Source organism: Dendrobates tinctorius, unplaced genomic scaffold (genome assembly GCF_039654945.1).
Source record: "Dendrobates tinctorius isolate UK_male_01 unplaced genomic scaffold, ASM3965494v1 ptg000089l, whole genome shotgun sequence".
NCBI lineage: Eukaryota > Metazoa > Chordata > Amphibia > Anura > Dendrobatidae > Dendrobates > Dendrobates tinctorius.
The window spans coordinates 19218880-19239595 of NW_027361757.1; the positions used below are offsets into that span (position 1 = coordinate 19218880).

General features: G+C 44.9%; 1 protein-coding gene across 1 annotated transcript in view; it reads right to left on the reverse strand.

Moving 5' to 3' along the window:
- STOX1 (storkhead box 1) overlaps positions 1-20310 on the reverse strand; it is a 78591-nt gene extending 58281 nt beyond the window's left edge. The window contains exon 1 of the mRNA XM_073585881.1: positions 19965-20310. Within this exon, the coding sequence (XP_073441982.1) occupies positions 19965-20268 (304 nt within the window). The 5' untranslated portion in view covers positions 20269-20310. The remainder of the gene's footprint in view (positions 1-19964) is intronic.
- Positions 20311-20716: the final 406 nt, after the last annotated feature.

The window sequence follows — 20716 nt, forward strand, 5'->3', positions numbered from 1 at the left end:
GTTAGCATATTTTTACAATTATACATGGACGGTCTGAGACTCCTTTATCCAGCGCAATTTTCAGACCTAAATTGTAATGACTGCATTCCACAAACCTCTCTAGGCAGCTAAATGAGGGGAGTTGCCCAAAAATTTTCACCGGTTTTGCCTCAAGTGCACAAGGAAGAAGCGACTACTATATTATATCAGGTAGATCATAAAATCGTCAGTCAGGTGAAGCGGTTAATAGACCCCGTATGGGCAGCCTATAAGTCTTAATGGGTAAAGGGAAAGATATGAAAGAAGTTGATATACAATATTTCATAGAACAAAAAAAAAATTACTGAAAAAAGACCCGTCAGGAATAGAAGTAGATCTTCTTTAATTGTAACTTACCTAGCAAGACTCGTTTCACACTGTGTACATTATAGGCTCCAATCTGAAAGCCAGGAGATTGGGATTCAGGTAGAACCCTGACAGAGCCATTGAATATAAGGAGGCAAACGTAATCTAATCTGCAGCTTTGGTCTATTTGGCGTCAGAGTTGGTCTTCTACTGCAATACTGTGCCCAGCGTTAAAAACGGACACTACCAGGAAAAAGGTTAAAGCCGCAGCTTGGATTCTGCTTGCCCCATTATACTCAATTGTTCTGTTCGGATTCCACCCAAATCCTGTTTTTATGGACGGGAAAGAGAAACAGCAAAGAATTCTGAAACAGAGAGAAACAAGCTTCACACTGATCAGAACAGCCGAATGCCGAAAGTGGCAAGGAAAATTATCAGGACCTGGGCACAAATACATTATAAGAGACCTGATGGGGGACAGAGGAGGTTGTAGCTACAGTGAATGTCATGACTGTGTAGTTGGACGTACATGTAAAGGGCACTAGCAAGAAGGAAATACCGGTAAGCAGCTGCCAGATAATAATCTCCGCCAGGAATAAAGGCTCGGTATGTTGACATTCATCGTGCCCCCAGCCAACTTTTATGTCAGATGCATGCAAACTTCTGCGGTGTTCCTATAATTGTGTGGCTTTTCTTATATTATTTACATTGTGTAACAAGGTTTCTTCTCCTATGCGAGTCATCCATGAGGTCAGACCGAGACAACCCAAACAACAGGTGTATTGTGCCAGGATAGGGCAGCTGAGAATTCTGATATTTTGGGCTACCGGTATTTGATGACCATGGGCCTAAAAGTGGTTTCAGCTCACACTTAACTAAATGAGAGAACAGTTTGATCATAAATCAAGTAATAATTCTGCTTTGTAATGATGCTGAAATTTAGTCCTTCTGATATCCAGGACTGTGTGCTTTGTTTGCATGTATGTGTGTTTAGCGTGTTTGTGTGTTTTGTATGCATATATATGTAGGCATGCATCTATAGGTATGTCTTTGTATGTATATGTGAATGAATGTGTGTTTTGTATGCATGTATCTATACTGCTCAAAGAAATAAAGGGAACACAAACAGCCTGTTGCAAATGGAATAGTGTTCCCTTTATTTTTTGAGCAGTATATGTATATATATATATATATATATATATATATTTTGTGTGCTTGTATCATGTATGTATATGTTTTGCTTGCTTGTATGTGTGTGCTTTTTATGCATGTATTTGATGGGGTGCTACGCCAGATGACCTGGCCTCCACAGTCACCAGACCTGAACCCAATCGAGATGGTTTGGGGTGAGCTGGACCGCAGAGTGAAGGCAAAAGGTCCAACAAGTGCTAAGCGTCTCTGGGAACTCCTTCAAGACTGTTGGAAGACCATTTCCGGTGACTACCTCTTGAAGCTCATCAAGAGAATGCCAAGAGTGTGCAAAGCAGTAATCGAAGCAAAAGGTGGCTACTTTGAAGAATCTAGAATATAAGACATATTTTCAGTTGTTTCACACTTTCTTGTTAATCATATAATTCCACATGTGTTAATTCATAGTTTTGATGCCTTCAAAGTGAATCTACAATTTTCATAGTCATGAAAATAAAGAAAACTCTTTGAATGAGGTGTGTCCAAACTTTTGGTCTGTACTGTATGTTTGTGTGCTTTGTATGCATGTATTTCTTGTTTTGTTTACATGTATGTGTTGTTTTATATGCATGTATGTATGTTGTTTTGTATCTACCGTAAATGCTTTGTTTGCATACATGTGTTGGTTTGTTAGACATGTGTAAAAATGTAACATTGATCTCTATCTATATACATATGTCAGGAGTGTTGTTTTCCCTAATAAATAATTCACGTGGCACTGATGCTTCTGGCAGAACATTTCTATTGCTGTTTATCCATGGCTTCCACCATTTTGCAGTATTTTTTACAAGATAAGCAGTGACTGGCGGTATGCAACAGAGACACGAGGCGATTTCCTAATTTATAAGCCCACCTCTTACAATAGGGGGAGTCGGACTGTTATATCCCTTCCTCAGCAGAATGCACAGGAACAAACAGCAGCGTATGTTAGGAAGTCAATATAAAATGATCTTGTATGAATATCCAGGTATCCAGGTCACCGCGCCCATCCACAGGACACTATAATCACAAGCACACAATTAATGACTGGCCACTCAATGTGTTTATTACCACTGGATCCTGCTAAGATTTTCAATAAGAAATAGTTCTGGAGACAATAATAAACATAATAATAGTACAAGTGCCCTTGGGCTAAAGAGAGAATTTTCATTTCCTTTCTCATCCAAGAGTATAGAAATGTCCCCACCTTAAATTGATCATAAACATTGCTCATAAAGCAGCCATTCTTTTTTATGGCTTGGGCACACTGGTTCTAGATTTCACAACACTAATTTACTAAGAGATCAGACGGGGTCATTGCGGTGCCATGTTAAAGAAAACCTACATTTGTAAAGAAAAACAAAGATGAAAGCAGAGATGCAAATTTTGCATAAAATGACCAAAAACCCTGGTGCTGCGGATCAGTGCTCCTCCGTGTGTTGCAGTCCAGCTGCTGTGCTACAGCACTTCCCAGCATTCTGTCCCAGTAAATTGCACTTTAAGGGCTTGCACACACTAGTAGTATCGTGCCACTTTACCAACTATATGTATAATGCTTATGTGCTCATACCGTTCCTCTGTGCAAGGCTGTACAAGTAGAAGGGATGCCATGTGCATAAGAGTCTCTCAACACAAAATGACTTAAGACAAAGCACATGGTGCACCCTTGTCGTGGCCGAGCATTTCAGTTGACCTTCGCACCTGCTTGTTTCCCATTTTTCTCAGCCTTTCTCTGGTTCCTGTAAAGACAAAGCTGTCAACTAATGAAGGTGAGGTTGCAGTTAGAATGAAACCTTGTCATTGGGAATAGAGTTGAGCGAAACGGGTCGGTCAAATTCATAAGTCGCCAACTTCCGCTAAAGTCGGGTTTCATGAAACAAAACCTGACCATAGCGTGCAGTCGGCCATGAGGTCGGCAACCAGAGACAAAGTCGCTTTTCAAATTATGCTTCCAGAGCCCTTTTTCAGCCAATGATGGAGGACGCACACTGTGGGCAACACGATGACATGGGCCGCGGTCACCACCATCTTTGAGAAGGGCATGCAAGTGATTGGCTTGCTTTGTGTGGCGTCACAGGGGCTATAAAAGGGCGTGCACGCCGACCGCCATCTTACTTCTGCCGATCTTAGCATTAGGGAGAGGCTGCTGCTGATTCAGAATAAGGGAGAGCGGTAGGCAGGGAAGAAGAACAAAAAATCTGCTTCTGCTGGTAGCGATTTCCACTGTACAACACAACAGTTTGTGTGCAGTGACGGGAGGCTATATTTTGGTGCATCAGCTCTGTTGGTTATTAGGCTGCCTTATAAGGCTCCCTGATAGCTGCATTGCTGTTTGCACACTGCTGTGCAAACTGCTTTTTTAAAAGAAAAAATACTTGTATTCCTCTTTTCTGCACAGTTACCAAGCGTTCATTTTTCCACACTTTTGTGTGCAGCAATCCTGCTTATTAGGCTGCCTGCTGCCATACTTGGACTGAGAGCATCATTGTCAGCATCCTAAAATCTCTAGGGAGATTCAAATTCTCCCCAATACTATATACACCTTGTACCTTCTCATACACCAGCCTATTTCAGCCTGTTAAATAGAGGTGTAATCTATAGTGGGCCTGAGATAATTGTTCAGCCTCCTAAAATCACTAGGGAGATTCAAATTCTCCCCAATACTATATACACCTTGTACCTTGTTTTACAGTACCATATAGCTGGTGGTATTTTGGGTACATTTTCCCAAAAATGGGGAAGTATGGTGGAAGAGGCTGTGGAAGTAGGCGGGGGTTGCCAGCTGGTACTGATGGTGGTGGTGGTGCATCTGCTGGTAGTGGCAAAAGCACAATAGCACCTAAGGCAGGAGGTGTTGAGCCTGCGTCATCGTCTGGCTCCACAAGGACTTGAAGGCTCCATTTTCTGGGAGTAGGTAAACCGCTTTTAAAGCAGGAGCTTCAGGAACAAGTTTTGGCTTACATTGCTGACACAGCCTCCAGCTCTATCGCCTCCTCTTCTGAAGTTTCAAAAAATAAAAGCACTGAGTCATCAGTGGAGGCTCCTGGTCAGGAACAACACCTTTTCTTGTGTCCTTCACCCCTACCAAAAGTGAATGATGCAGCAGGCCACACTTCACATTAGTCCATGTAGCTCTTTCTCACATACCATGCCTGGGTTATCAAGTCAAATCGTGAATTCCCCAGTCCAAGATGAATCTGACATGGAGTGTGGGTCGCCAGCCAGGGCAGTGGGGTTAATCGGTACCGGGCCGGCGTCTCAGAGGGATGAGTCACGGTGGTGGTGACCCGGTCCGTGGCCCTGGGCGTCCATGCAAAGCGGTGAATAACGTTTATAGGTGAATGATACATGACGCCACCTCTGGTTTCTGATCAGATTGACCAGCGCTGCAGTGTCGCTTCTCTGGGACAGATGTTGTGGTGCAGCTAAGATGTAGAAGCCCTGCACAGGTAGGACCGTAGTAGCAGGGCAGATGAAAGAGTTGGTAGATGGTGTGCAGTGCAGGATGTAGCAGAGCCGTGCGCCAGGCGCAGGAGAAAGATGACAGACACAGTCATGCAGCTCCTTTACCTGTACTTGGTAAGTGCCGTCCAGGACCCAGAGTACAGATGGAGAAGGAGTTGATCAGCCTGGAAGCAACTTAGGAATTCTCTCTCTGCAGATAGGTAGTGTGGCCTCCATTCTAGCGCTTATCTGAGGTACTCGCAGTACTGACTTCACTGAAGTTCCCCCTGTTGACTCTCTTTTGGAACTTTCTCGTATGGCAGGCAGCTGTAGCCTTTTCCTTCTGGCTCACACACGTCGCTGCTGGGGCCTCCGAGCCTTAGTTGGGAACAGAGTATTTACAGCTGCTACTTCCTCCGGTTTCTGCTGCAGGACCGTCAGTGTACCTACAAACTCAGAGACCGGAATCCGAACCATGCGCTCCAGCTAGGAGTGAGCCTTAACTCTGCACATCCTCCAGCTCCCCTTCTCACGTCCACACACTTCCCCTTCCCTTCACAGACTGCCCTAACTTCCCTCCTCCCAACCACAGAGGGCAGCTCCTCAGCAGTCAGGTTCAGAGCTCTCCCTGCTGGCATGGAGTGCGAACTGTGTTGTGTGTTGGTTTAACTGCTAGAGAGATCCTTCGTTGCTCCCAAGCATGACACCACACTCCCTAGGAGGAAAGTAATGCCACTGTGGCGACCGTACTCCTGGGGGCGCCACAAGTGCACTGATGCCCAGCCACAGCTAGATGATTCTGCTGGTACATTGACCCAGACCACTACATTCCCCTCGCACTCTACACAGCCAGAATCTGACCCTGATGAAACTCAGGTTCCCCTTCCCGCATACTATACCACCTTACACGTTGACAAAGAGGAAGGTGCAGATGAAAGTGCAGGTTCCTTGAGCAGGTGGGGGGGGCATACTCATGGGCGACGGCACTGGCACAGGGCCCCTCATAGTACGCAAAAGTGTCTCTGCCGTCAGACACACCGCCATACTATGAGGGGGCCCTGTGCCAGTGCCGTCGTCAACAAGTGGGCCCCCCGTGCTTGCTCAGGATCACAGCACTTGCAAAGTTGAAATACTTACCTCTCCCTGCTCCACCGCCGTGACGTCTTCCGCGTTTCCTGACAGTGACATTCTGGTCAGAGAGTGCGATGACATCACGTCTGAAAGCGCTCTGCCTAAACAGTCCAAGTGCAGAGAGATGGAAGATGGGGATGACGAGGAGTCCAGAGTACAGGGATTCCCTAGCGAGGAGACTTATTTAATTGTTTTAAAGGTTGGGAGCAATTTTTGGGGAGCACTATACTTTGGAGAATGATATATGGGGCCCACCATACACTGGAGCATTCCAAAGGTGGACATCAGACACTGGAGCAGCATTTACAGGGCCCATTATACACTGGAGCATTAGAAATGGGGCCCATTATATATGGAGCATTATTTGGGCCCATAAGACACTGGCGCATCATCCATGGGGCCCATCATATACTGGAGCATTGTAAATGGGGCAGATTATATATGGAGCATTATTTGGACCAATCGTACACTAGAGCATCATCCGTGAGCCCATCATATGCTGGAGCTTTCCAAATGGGGGACATCAGACATTGGAGCAGCATTTATAGGGCCCATTATACACTGGAGCATTAGAAATGGGGCCCATTATATAAGGAGCATTATTTGGGCCCATAAGACAGTGGAGCTTCATCCATAGGGACCAACATATACTGTAGCATTATGTGGAGCTCATCATATACTGTATCGAACATTATATGGGACCAATGATTCTGTATGGAGAAATATATGGGCCTCATTACTCTGTATGGCGCACTATGCGGTGGCCATAATACTGTATGGAGTTTTTGGAGCTATTGGAGAATTTAAAATGGATATCAGTCATGTGATGTAAGAAGTGAAGTATTTTTCATTGTACTGTACCGCTATTTCTCTGCTGTATCAGAGGATCATGAATTGTGGCATGTATTAAAGGAGCCCAGTGACACTCTTTGGCCCTGGGCCCACGAAAATCTGGAGCCAGCCCTACCCCCCCCCCCCACAACTTTAGCCAAATAACCCCTAGTTTTCAATGCCTAACTATTATTATAAAGTAAATTAAGGTTGACACGCTTAAGTAATAAGAATTGATGTTTTGGGCATTAAAATGGGCACTGTAGGTGAGTTTCCTGTCCTCCACTCACTGCCGACTTTTCTTCCCCATTGACTTGCATTGGATTTCGTGTTTGTTTCAGTCGGCCTTCGATTTTTCACGATAATCGGCCGATTGTGTTCGACCCGACTTTTGCGAAAGTCGGGTTTCATGAAACCCGACTCGACCCGAAAAAAGGCAAAGTCACTCATCTCTAATTGGGAAGTTGCACTGAATTACTTGCACCGAGCACCTGTCATTGGTTTGAAAAGTCATTTTGCGCTGATAGACTCCCCTTTAAACGGGATGTGCAACAATTATGAGTAGCAACAATTCTGTCATATAAGACCGTTGAGTTATTACTAAAGATCCATTTCCAGGTACTGACCGGCGGCACAACACAATTGCCGATCAGCAGTCATCTAAATGCCTCTTTAGACAGGCAGCCAAAGTAAGTGATGTGCACTGAGTGATCTGTACTACATCGCTCAGTACACATAGCCTGCCATAGTTCTCGGCAGAGAGACTCCTGTTTACACACAGGACAATGCACTGTCGAGAACAATGATTTTATTGCATTGAACAAAAGATCATTTCACTTGATGAACAAATGTTTTGCTCATTTATTGGGCGATCGGCAGCCTCTTTACACATCATGAGACGAGCATTTTACCAACTCACGTTCACGATTATTTTGCACTATAAATGCAGCTTGGGCCACGTTCACACATTCAGTATTTGGAAGCCAAAACCAGGAGTGGGTGATAAATACAGAAGTGGTCACCTGTTTCTATTACACTTTTCCTCCGTTTGCTCCTCTCCTGGTTTTGGCTTACACATACTAATGGGAAATACTGACCGTGTGAGCGTGGTCTAATACTCAGCTGCTGTTCAGTATTGGACAGAGGAGAACCACACGGTAATGAGATCCATCTCATTACAAGGTACTTGTTATGTGAATCTTCTGTAGTATATTACATTACAACCAGGACAGCCAGATAAACCTGGTCTCCAGCTCTCACTGCTTAGGCTCTGTTCACATGTCCAGTAATGATCCGTTAGAACAGATCCAGCAGCAATCTGTTGGGAAAAAAGTTGTGCAGACAACTTTTCAGTCCGTTTTTTAAAATACTGATCTTTGCTGGATCCGTTTTTATAACATTGAAGTCTATGGAAAATGGATCCGTTAATTAGGCATCAGATTGTCTTTCATTTGTAAAAGATCCTTTTTTTCTGTGCTTACCGGAACTGGACATGTGAACATAGCCTAAATCTGAGCTTTGTCAGGGAACACAGTAAAAGTCCCCAATATATTAGACTAATGTTGACTTAACCCACCAGTATTGCCAGGTTTGGCCGACTGTGTAATGTGTATGGGGGCACCGGATTTGTAGAGGAGATCACCCAAGTCTGATTTTGGACTGTCAATCGGATTGCTTTCCTGGAGGTAACGCCTCGGCTGGCGGCTTTCTTATAGAAAACACGGAAGTGGTTGGCCGAGAGCGCTCCTGTGTATGGGACTGTCACCACAGATGGCTGCTGGCCGCAGTCGTTCGACCTCAGCTTTTCGATGTGTATGGCCACTTGGCCAGCCTTAGAAAGCAATAAAACTGGCCACATACCGAGAACTAAGGAGCCAATAGGAATTTGATATTTATTGTTTTGGGTTGTTTTCTACTTAGATACATTCCTATTGTTGAGCATTGCCAAAGACAAATTAGCTTCTACACCGCACAGTATTACGTTACGTCTATCTTTGTTACGTTGATTAACAGTCTATCCTTCCCAGAAAAAAAATGTCAGGGAAAGCCGGAATGGGCATGATGATTTTCAATGCACAATTCTAAGGCTATGTGCCCACGTTGCAGAAATGCTGCGGAAATGTCCTCAGCATTAAGGCTGTGTTCACACACAGCGGTTTTTTTCGCGTTTTTCCCGTGGATTTACCAAAAAATCCGCTCAAAAAAAAGCTTAAAAGAAGCTTCCCATTCATTTTAATGCATTATGCACTTTTTGTGCATATTGATGCATTTTTTTCCGCGAAAAAAAAATGCTTCGCGGTAAAAAAAAGCAGCATGCCCATTAATTTCGTGGAAAATTCCGCATTTCTAGCTATTTTCTATGTGTCTGGGGACGCGCGGCAAAAAACGTGGCAAAAACGCGCAAAAATCGTGGGGAAAAACGCGCGGGAAAAAAACGTGCATTTTCTGGGAGGGAGTCCGGTTTTTATGCAGAAATTTTCTGCACATGTGTGCACATAGCCTTAAGCAACTCCCTGCCACGAGTAAAACGCATGCGGAATTCGCATGCGTTTTCCCGCAAAACACAAGAGTTTTGCAAGCGTTTTTAGCTTGCAGAATGCTTTCACTTTCCAAGCGATTTGAAGCATCGTTTGGAAAAGTGACTGACAGGTTTGTCACACTTGTCAAGCACAGTGTTTGACAAGTGTGACCAACTTTTTCCTATTGATGCTGCCTATGCAGCATCAGTAGTAAAAGATAGGATGTTAAAAAAAAATGAAAAACATGGTTATTCTCAAGTTCTGACGGCCCCCCGATCTCCTCAGTGGCGCTCCCGGTACGTTCCGTTCCCAGGGATGCTTTGCACGAAGGACCACTGTGACATCACACTCGCGAGACTGTGACGTCATCTCAGGTGATTCACGAAATGCATCCCTGGGAACGGAAGACGCTGGCAGCGTGGCTGAGAGGTGGGAAGGCTCCGGGGGCCGACAGAAGGTGAGTATATCCCGATTTTTTATTTTAATTCTATTTTTAACAGGATTATGGTACCCAGGGCATGGAGGTGAGTCTCCTCTCCTCCAGACCCTGGGTACCCTCCGCACATGAAGCGCTCACTTTACGCATGGTGGTCATAGCCACATGCGTAAAGTGAGCGTTTCAATGCAATCCTATGGCGGCGGAATCGCCACGATTACGCAGAAATAATGAACATGCTGCGGATGGGCACAGCAACTGCGGAATCTCATAGGATTGCATGGGAATGCGTTTTTTAAGCATTTCTGCTGAAGGCAAAGACGCGGCGGAAACGCTTAAGAAACGCAACGTGGGCACACAGCCTTACAATTTCAGGGATTACAAATTCCCTACTGAGCTGTCTGGAAACTACATATAACCTATCCCCTCCCTCATCAAGAACACAAGCATGCTCGGCCGAACTAAGCATACATGTGTATGGAGGGAAAGGAGGAACAGCTGCATCTGACACATACTCAATGTGTAGTACTAGTGGTGCCTTAGGCTTCTACACACCCTGGGAAATGCTTTCGGCTACTATAAAGTACACTGCTCAAAAAAATAAAGGGAACACTTAAACAACAGAATATAACTCCAAGTAAATCAAACTTCTGTGAAATCAAACTGTCCACTTAGGAAGCAACACTGATTGACAATCAATTTCACATGCTGCTGTGCAAATGGAATAAACAACAGATGGAAATTACTGGCAATTATCAAGACACCCTCAACCAAGGAGTGGTTCTGCAGGTGGGGACCACAGACCACATCTCAGTACCAATGCTTTCTGGCTGATGTTTTGGTCACTTTTGAATGTTGGTTGTGCTTTCACACTCGTGGTAGCATGAGACGGACTCTACAACCCACACAATTGGCTCAGGTAGCGCAGCTCATCCAGGATGGCACATCAATGCGAGCTGTGGCAAGAAAGTTTGCTGTGTCTGTCAGCGTAGTGTCCAGAGGCTGGAGGCGCTACCAGGAGACAGGCCAGTAAACCAGGAGACATGGAGGGGGCCGTAGGAGGGCAACAACGCAGCTGCAGGACCGCTACCTCAGCCTTTGTGCAAGGAGGAACAGGAGGAGCACTGCCAGAGCCCTGCAAAATGACCTCCAGCAGGCCTCAAATGTGCATGTGTCTGCAAAAACGGTTAGAAACCGACTACATGAGGATGGTCTGAGGGCCTGACATCCACAGATGGGGGGCCACTTGTGTGGCTTGTAGAGTCTGTCTCATGCTACCACAAGTGTGAAAGCACAACCAACATTCAAAAGTGACCAAAACATCTGCCAAAAAGCATTGGTACTGAGATGTGGTCTGTGGTCCCCACCTGCAGAACCATTCCTTTATTGAGGGTGTCTTGATAATTGCCAATAATTTCGATCTGTTGTCTATTCCATTTGCACAACAGCATGTGAAATTGATTGTCAATCAGTGTTGCTTCCTAAGTGGACAGTTTGATTTCACAGAAGTTTGATTTACTTGGAGTTATATTCTGTTGTTTAAGTGTTCCTTTTATTTTTTTGAGCAGTGTATGTCGCCCAATGGCATAAAGAGGGCAATATATGCCCCCGTGCACCTATACACCGTGTTTCAGCCCTTTGTTGGATGTATACATTAGGGATGCCTTCTGGATAATAACTCGACAAAAGCATTATGCACCGATTTCTACAGATCTATCAAAAATAAGGCAAAAGTGAGGCACAAGAAACATTTCTATGTGAAGCTGCCTTCAATCCAAAGCCAGCAGTTTAAGACTGTGATATGTCTCACAGATTAATAGCTTCAGTTCATGAACAGGCAATGATTCTCAGACTGGGAAAAAACACATTTTTCAGACAGAATCCACTTCCAGTTGGCAATATGATGCGGTTACATTCAATAGATCCAGTGTTGCATCACTTAAAAGCAGGAAGGTGGCAAGTTCGGAAAATTGATCTATTTTATTTAACCTGATCTTTCAAAGTCAAAACAGAGACAACTTCTCTATTCATCGGCATCAGGAATGGCCCAGTGAGACGAGCCAATAATTGGCGAACGAGCATTCACAGAAACGTTCGTTCCTGACTGTCGGCCCTTTAAAAAGGCTCGCACTCACCTAACGAAGGAGCAAAATACTTATGGTATTCGTTGGGCACAATTTTTTGCCAGTGCAAAAAAAATAAAAAATCATTGGCAGCACATCGCCCTGTGTTAAAGGGATTGTCCACTACTAGGACAACCCCTTCTTAAACTAAACGTTCGGCTTTGAATTTGAATAAAACACTTGTAAAAAGTTATGGCATACAGTACAAATATAAAAATAGAAGTAATGAAATAAAAAGTGTGTAGGATCCAGCTTTGAACAAACTTCTGTATTTACCACAGAGAAAAATACCACCACCTCTCTAAAGAGCCCCCATGTATCCAGCATCTCTAGGTGCATAATGCCCCAAATATCTAGAAATAGGGAAACAGAGGTGCTGGGATCATTTTAATAGCCCTAAAATAGCAAATACTTATCATGCACAGTCTCAAATCCCACCCTGACTGAAGTCAGCAGCAACCACCCAGAGAAACGGCACCAGCGTCACGCACAGCTCTGAACAAATGAAGGAGCAGCTTGTTTACTGGCTTTGCAGTTCCAGTAACCTGTCCCTGTGAGTGTGTACAGTGCCGCTCAGGGCCATATAAACCTGTCCGCTAATGAGAGTGCCAGATCCCGTGTACACAGTATGTAACAATCGGAAGGATTAGTGACAGGACAAAAAGTACTGGAGCTTTACACGTGAAAAAAAAAAATGTCAATTGCCAGTAAACGTAGTAGACTGCGTCGGGGTGTCCGCCTCAAGGAGGTATGTACGCCTGAAAATGATGCATGACGGAGCGCACATTCACTCTGCCGCCACCATTATAGTCTATGGCTCTGTCGGTGCATATGGCCAAATCCCGTTTTGCGGGTGGCGGGGTAGTCAGACTTAAGCCCCAACGTAGCCACCGAACAGGTGTCGGAACGCAATGCGAAAGCACCCTAAGGCTTCATAGACTATGCCTATAAAGTGGCAGTTTCCATTTGATGTATGTCAGGATAGCTTTGCAATGTATACCGCCGGTAAAAGGCTCAGACACAGTCTACACAGAGTCCAAGATGGACACTAAGCCTTAATTTTAGAACGGTAAATTAAAAGGACACCCGTAAGGCCACTTATACATTAGTTTTGCAGTGTCTACTTGTTGCATGCGCAGGAAACCCTTCTGGCACATATGACACACACCCATAAGCTCCTATTCACGTGACAGCAGCCAAAAAACTGCAAACCTTAAATTTCTATATACGGTAGACTAACGCAGCGTACATAGCGGGTTCTTTGTTTCACAATGGGAGCCGATAAGCAATAGATGCCCTGATACAGATATTAGGAAATCACCCCAACGTATACCTTCAAAAGACCCTACAGAACACAGCATAAACACATCCTAGTGTTCCCATAATCAGATTCAGTGTTGAATGCGGATCTCTAGGCCACAGCTTGTCCAATACAAAAACCTATGAGACTGTGCAAACAATCCCCTTCCTCCTCCCTTCACAGGCAACCAGCCCTCAAGTTAGCAGGATGTGCTCTACTACTACACTACATAGCATTACAGAAAGAAAGACATGGAACACTTGGTTCATGTAATAACTTTTTGCCATACCTTCAGTAGGATGTGAACATGTACCAGTTCTCAGCATTGTCTAGGATTATTGTATCAGGTCTTGTTTTACAAAGGTGATGAAAATTATATAAATACAGATTGTCTATTTAAAAGGGAATTTGTCAGTAGGTCATAGGAAGCCGAATAAAATGACATCTTGAGATCTGTCATCCTACGTCTTATTATTCCAGAGACATCAACGTTTTTCTTAATATGCAAATGAGCTGTTAAAAATCTATGGGTCAGACACTGATCTGCGTGTGAATCTGTAAATCTCCGTTTATTGCAGGACTATCACGGCTATACCATGCCTATCTTAAAGGAAACGCTGATAAATCGAAACTGACCCTATCTAACTATAACCAGGTTCGCCATGTTTTCTGTATGTTTGAATGGTGCTGTTCTTATAAAAGATGATGGATCTTGTGATGGATCAGTGTGGACAGAGGCATACAGTGGGGCAAAAAAGTATTTAGTCAATCAGCAATAGTGCAAGTTCCACCACTTAAAAAGATGAGAGGCGTCTGTAATTTACATCATAGGTAGACCTCAACTATGGGAGACAAACTGAGAAAAAAAAATCCAGAAAATCACATTGTCTGTTTTTTTTCATTTTATTTGCATATTATGGTGGAAAATAAGTATTTGGTCAGAAACAAAATTTCATCTCAATACTTTGTGATATATCCTTTGTTGGCAATGACAGAGGTCAAACGTTTTCTGTAAGTCTTCACAAGGTTGCCACACACTGTTGTTGGTATGTTGGCCCATTCCTCCATGCAGATCTCCTCTAGAGCAGTGATGTTTTTGGCTTTTCGCTTGGCAACACGGACTTTCAACTCCCTCCAAAGGTTTTCTATAGGGTTGAGATCTGGAGACTGGCTAGGCCACTCCAGGACCTTGAAATGCTTCTTACGAAGCCACTCCTTTGTTGCCCTGGCGGTGTGCTTTGGATCATTGTCATGTTGAAAGACCCAGCCACGTTTCATCTTCAATGCCCTTGCTGATGGAAGGAGGTTTGCACTCAAAATCTCACGATACATGGCCCCATTCATTCTTTCATGTACCCGGATCAGTCGTCCTGGCCCCTTTGCAGAGAAACAGCCCCAAAGCATGATGTTTCCACCACCATGCTTTACAGTAGGTATGGTGTTTGATGGATGCAACTCAGTATTCTTTTTCCTCCAAACACGACAAGTTGTGTTTCTACCAAACAGTTCCAGTTTGGTTTCATCAGACCATAGGACATTCTCCCAAAACTCCTCTGGATCATCCAAATGCTCTCTAGCAAAGTTCAGACGGGCCCGGACATGTACAGGCTTAAGCAGTGGGACACGTCTGGCACTGCAGGATCTGAGTCCATGGTGGCGTAGTGTTACTTATGGTAGGCCTTGTTACATTGGTCCCAGCTCTCTGCAGTTCATTCACTAGGTCCCCCGGCGTGGTTCTGGGATTTTTGCTCACCGTTCTTGTGATCATTCTGACCCCACGGGGTGGGATTTTGCGTGGAGCACCAGATCGAGGGAGATTATCAGTGGTCTTGTATGTCTTCCATTTTCTAATTATTGCTCCCACAGTTGATTTCTTCACTCCAAGCTGGTTGGCTATTGCAGATTCAGTCTTCCCAGCCTGGTGCAGGGCTACAATTTTGTTTCTGGTGTCCTTTGACATCTCTTTGGTCTTCACCATAGTGGAGTTTGGAGTCAGACTGTTTGAGGGTGTGCACAGGTGTCTTTTCATACTGATAACAAGTTTAAACAGGTGCCATTACTACAGGTAATGAGTGGAGGAAAGAGGAGACTCTTAAAGAAGAAGTTACAGGTCTGCGAGAGCCAGAAATCTTGATTGCTTGTTTCTGACCAAATACTTATTTTCCACCATAATATGCAAATAAAATGAAAAAAAAACAGACAATGTGATTTTCTGGATTTTTTTTTTCTCAGTTTGTCTCCCATAGTTGAGGTCTACCTATGATGTAAATTACAGACGCCTCTCATCTTTTTAAGTGGTGGAACTTGCACTATTGCTGACTGACTAAATACTTTTTTGCCCCACTGTATGTCATTCAATACGCTTAAAGGGAATCTGCCAGTAGGAGTAACATAACTAAAGGGGGTTTTACACTAAGCGATATCGCTAGCAATATCGCTAAAACGTCACTGGTTTTGTGACGTTATAGCGATATTGCTAGCGATATCGCTATGTGTGATACTTACCAGCGACCGGCTCCCCCGCTGGTTATCGCTGATCGCGCGAGAATGTCCGGCTCCATTTCTCGTCGGGCGCTTCCTGCTGAGACTTCCTGCTGTGACGACGAGCGACGCGTGGAGGCGGGCGGGAGGACGCAGGATCGCTGTGTGTGAATGGTGAGTATCGTGCGCTGCGTCGCTGCTGCATCGCTGTGAGGTCTTTCTGTATGAAAGCTCACTAGCGATCATTTAGCGATGCACCAGCGATCCTGACCGGGTCGGATCGCTGGTCGGATCGCTGGTGCATCGCTAAATGTAAAAGGGCCTTAAGACATCTATATGGACAGGCAGATCATAGGACGCTGAATTAAATGATACTTTATATCTGCAATCAAATATCTTATTCCGGAGAAATCCACATTTTCTTATACGTAAATGAGCTGTTAAGATTTATGGGCTGATCTTCCTGAGAATCTGCCTCCAGAGCTTATAATTAATGAAAGGGAGTGTTACCAGTGTGATAAGTAATGGTCGCTCTATGCTCCCCTGATCTCACTGCTGTGTGTGATTAGAACACAGTACAGCAGAGCTGAACTCTGTCTCATCACAAACACATTTGCAGCTGCAGTCCTCTCACGGTGCTTCAGCTTCCATCTTACAGACAGCCAGGGTGGGGCGGGGAAGAACAGCACAGCAGAGCGGACAGCACTGTGGGGGGACAACTGCAGATGGGTTTTTAATAAGACATAGTTCACTTCCGTACTGTGCTGGCTCTGATCTCATTGCAGAGCTATGTATGATGAGAGCAAACTGTCAGCCATTACATGTCTCAGACTAGTAAATCCCCTTTCATTGAAAATAATCTCTGGAGGCACATTCTCAGGAAGATCAGCCCATAAATCTTAACAGCTCATTTACGTATAAGAAAATGTGGATTTCTCTGGAATAAGATATTTGATTGCAGATATAAAGTATAATTTAATTCAGCGTCCTATGATCTGCCTGCCCATATAGATGTCTCAGTTATGTTACTCCTACTGGCAGATTCCCTTTAAGCGTATTGAATGACATATGCCTCTGTCCACACTGATCCATCACAAGATCCATCATCTTTTATAAGAACAGCACCATTCAAACATACAGAAAACATGACGAACCTGGTTATAGTTAAATAGGGTCAGTTTCGATTTATCAGCGTTTCCTTTAAGATAGGCATGGCATAGCCGTCATAGTCCTACAATAAACGGAGACTAGGATGCCAATGTGAGGAGGCAACTGTGCCATCAGTTGCAATAAGCTGTCAAGAGATTTCATACAAAATATTCTAGGTTTTCAGAGAGTGTTTGCCCTTCCTAAAGACAAAAAGCTGATCTGTCTCCTAATTTAGAAGAAAATGTATCAAATACAATTTAGGTCACTACGATAAAAGTCCAATAATAGAGCGCAGAACAAACGGCAAATGGAATCAGTCATGTGTAGCCCTGAGCTAAGCTGGGACACTCTACACTCCATGTGCGAGGCTATGTGCACATTTAGCCTTTCTGCTGAGTTTTTGGATATGAATCGGAGCAGAAACTTCAAGTTTTTGAGGAGTTTTGAGTTTTCCAAGAGAATATGGTGAATTTCGGCTCAGTTTCTGCTCCAAAAACTATAAAAAAACAAAAAACAAAAACCTGATGTGTTTTACATCACTTCCCTCTAATTTTATAAGATTAAGTTTAGGACTAGGAACTTCTCAGTCTGAAACATGTAGGCCAGTTCCCAGGAATTCTTTTGTACCTATCTACCATGTTTTTATCATCGTACTGAAATAAATGTCGTTTTTAAATTCAACATCATATTTTCTTGGATGGGATGATTGACAACTGTGCAAAAAAAAGTGTACAGTAGAGTGTCCAATCTGCAATACAATGCCAAGAACCAAGGTGTGAAAATCAAATACAAATTCACAAGTGCGGATTTTCACAAGGAGGGAGAGGGGAAAATAAAGGTGCTGGAACAATTACAATAGGGCTGTGAAAAGACATTATCTACAGGGTTCAATGAAAGAAAACCTCTGCCAGGTTAAAACTGCCCTCCTGGAGTTTAGAAGTGTCACGTGGTGTCTTAAAGGGGTTGTCTGGTCAAAAGAGCTTTGCAATAGGGGAGAACTTTCTGATTAGTGGGATCTGACCAATGGGACCTGCTCTGATCAGCAGAAAAGAAAGCTTATCTCCATTCCAGTATGCCATGGCCGATTAAACGTGCAACTGCTGCTCCATTCATTCTTCATGGGGAGGCTGGAAAAAGCCAAGCGCAGCGCTCAGCAGCTCTAAGAGGAATGAATAGAGCGCAGGTCAAGCATGTGCATTGCCATGCCATTCTAATGGGGATAAAAGTTGCCTTGTTCTACCGATCTGAGTGGGTCCCAGCGGTCTGACCCGCACCCATCAACAAGTTATCACCTCTTCTGTGGACAATATTTTAAGTACATCACATGGCAACAGCATAAATTAGCTTAAAGGGAACCTGTCAGTTGTTTTGGCCGTATAAGATGAAGCAACAGGAGGACGGCATCACAAGAAGATGGGACACACCGGACCAGGACCTGAGACACCCATCAGACCGGACCTCCCCCCGGTGAGAACAATAAAACTTGTTTTTCTTATCTTTCAGGTCGGACCGGGGGCTTATCTACAGCATGCTGTAGATAAGCCCTGAAAGGCGGTGGCCGCATCTCATATCGGCCAAAACTGATGACAGATTCGCTTTAAATGAAAACAGTGGCCAATTATTAAGAAGATACCATCAGATCTGAATCTGGGGAGCAGAACATAATTTTTTAATAGTAGTTATGGATCCAAATAAAAATTATGACAGGAGGACCTAAAATATATGACATTTAGTATCAACTCCATTATGTATTTTCTAAAAAAAATTGTGGCTATTTCCAAAAGTAAATCCCCTTCTACTGCATATCACAAAAGCCAGGCAGCGATCTACTCTGCCAATAAGACATCTGCAGAGACATCAGTGCTGGAGAGAGGCTAACCACCAGTGGCACCTGTATGGGTCGGGCACAGAAACTTCCCAAACTCATCCAGTTTTCATGAATATTTGAAAACGATGAGACTGTGATCTTCACTGAAGATTCTTGAGACTATTGACAAACTCCATCATACACGAGACTACAGTGTACGGAGCCATCAGCTCTCCATAAAGGGCGCCCCTGCTCCACCGGAGATGTACGGCAGCCAATCTACGGCGCCATATGTGCCTGGTAATTAGGCTACAGATTCTTCCACAGAAAACCTGTAACAAATTAAAGTCCCAGCCATGTGGATGATTTCCCTACAAATCTCCGACTCCTCCTGCTGTGGAATCTTATAAATTTACAACATCAAATTCGGTTGCAAATTTTCACAGCGGCTTTGAATATATGGGGGTGAAATAGCACCAAAGGCCGAAGTGAAATCTGAGCCAAATAAGCAACAAAATCCGCATGTGGCGAGTGTGGACCGTGGTGCAACTAAGCCGCAGGAAATTCACTTCACCTACACGAGATCTTGTGTGACGGGGCGAAATCTACAAGGTAAATATGGAAGAAAAATGGAAATGCTGCACATTTTTGGATCCGTCTCACAGGTCAATTTTTGATTCAGTATGTGGTAGGTATCTGTTCTGGTCCCCATGGCTGGCCCTGTAATCAGCTTCAGGTTTTCTGGTTGGTGACAAATCCGCATAGAAAATCAGCAGCATTTCTGGTCCATGGAGTGCTGCAGCGTGCCGTGATAGTGCTGATGGCAAAACGATGGAAACATTGATGAAACCTTAATATCATCATGTCAATCATCAATTGGATCTGCCAGAAGAAAGATGGAGCCCGGTGATGGAAACCATGATGACCTCGAGAGTGGGTAAAATTAATGACGCCTTCCAAATGACAAATACCGGATATCAATAACAATCCCATGGATCTGTACTGCATGTGGCATGCGAGGATCGCCACGGGGACATGGATCAGTAGATCACTCAGACGCGTAGCATTACTCTGGGTTGTTATGGGATATTGGAGGTCAGGACTGCACACATCGCCATCATCCTTCTCCCGGACCACCACCCTTCCCTAGGACCACCAACTGCACAGAACCATCACTTCCACAGGACCACCACTTTCCTCCAGGTCCACCACCTGAACAGAACCACCACCCTTCCCTAGGACCACCACTTACCCAGCGCAGTGATGAGGAAGCCCCTGGGGGGTCTCAGTGCCCTCCTGACCCAGGCATCCCGCAGCACCTCCAGGCTGGCACTCTGGCCCTGGACCAGCAGCACCCAGCTCTCCGGCAGCCAGCCCTGGAAGGACACCTCCGCCACGGCCCGGACCAGCCTCCTGTTCCAGAAGCACCTCGCATTTGCAGCCTGGAAGTCCTGAAAGACTTGGCTGCCCTTCTCCTCCGACCCCGTACCATCGAGTCTACAAAGAACCAGCGCGAGGGAGGCCGGGGCCAGCTGGACCACCCTGTCCCGGGACATGCTGACTCCGTGCGCTGCTCACATACACCGGCGACCGGACCCTGCATGCAACTCATCAATTACACACCGCTGCCTGGTTACTGCGAGCGGCGGGGCGGAGCCAAAGTGCCCATCACCTCCGCCACAGCCAATCAGGAGCCGCGGGGGCTGGGGGCCGGGCAGCACTGGCTTGCACCTTTAGTCTGGAGGAGTGTAGTGAGGTCGGTGCAGTCAGTGGTGGCGGGAGGGGAGATCGTGTGTGTCCTCTCACGCTGTGTGCCTGGGTGTAAGCCCCCATTATGACTAGCTGTAATTCAGTCAGTGGAGCGGGGGCAGGCAGCGCAATGTCCCTCAGGCAGGAATGAAGCCTGTGGTCGTCCTGATACGTCGTCTAGTTATCAAAAAATCCTTGTGTGGCCGCCACTGTGTCTAATTACTGCGCAGGCTGCTCTATTATGGCTGGGAGGTG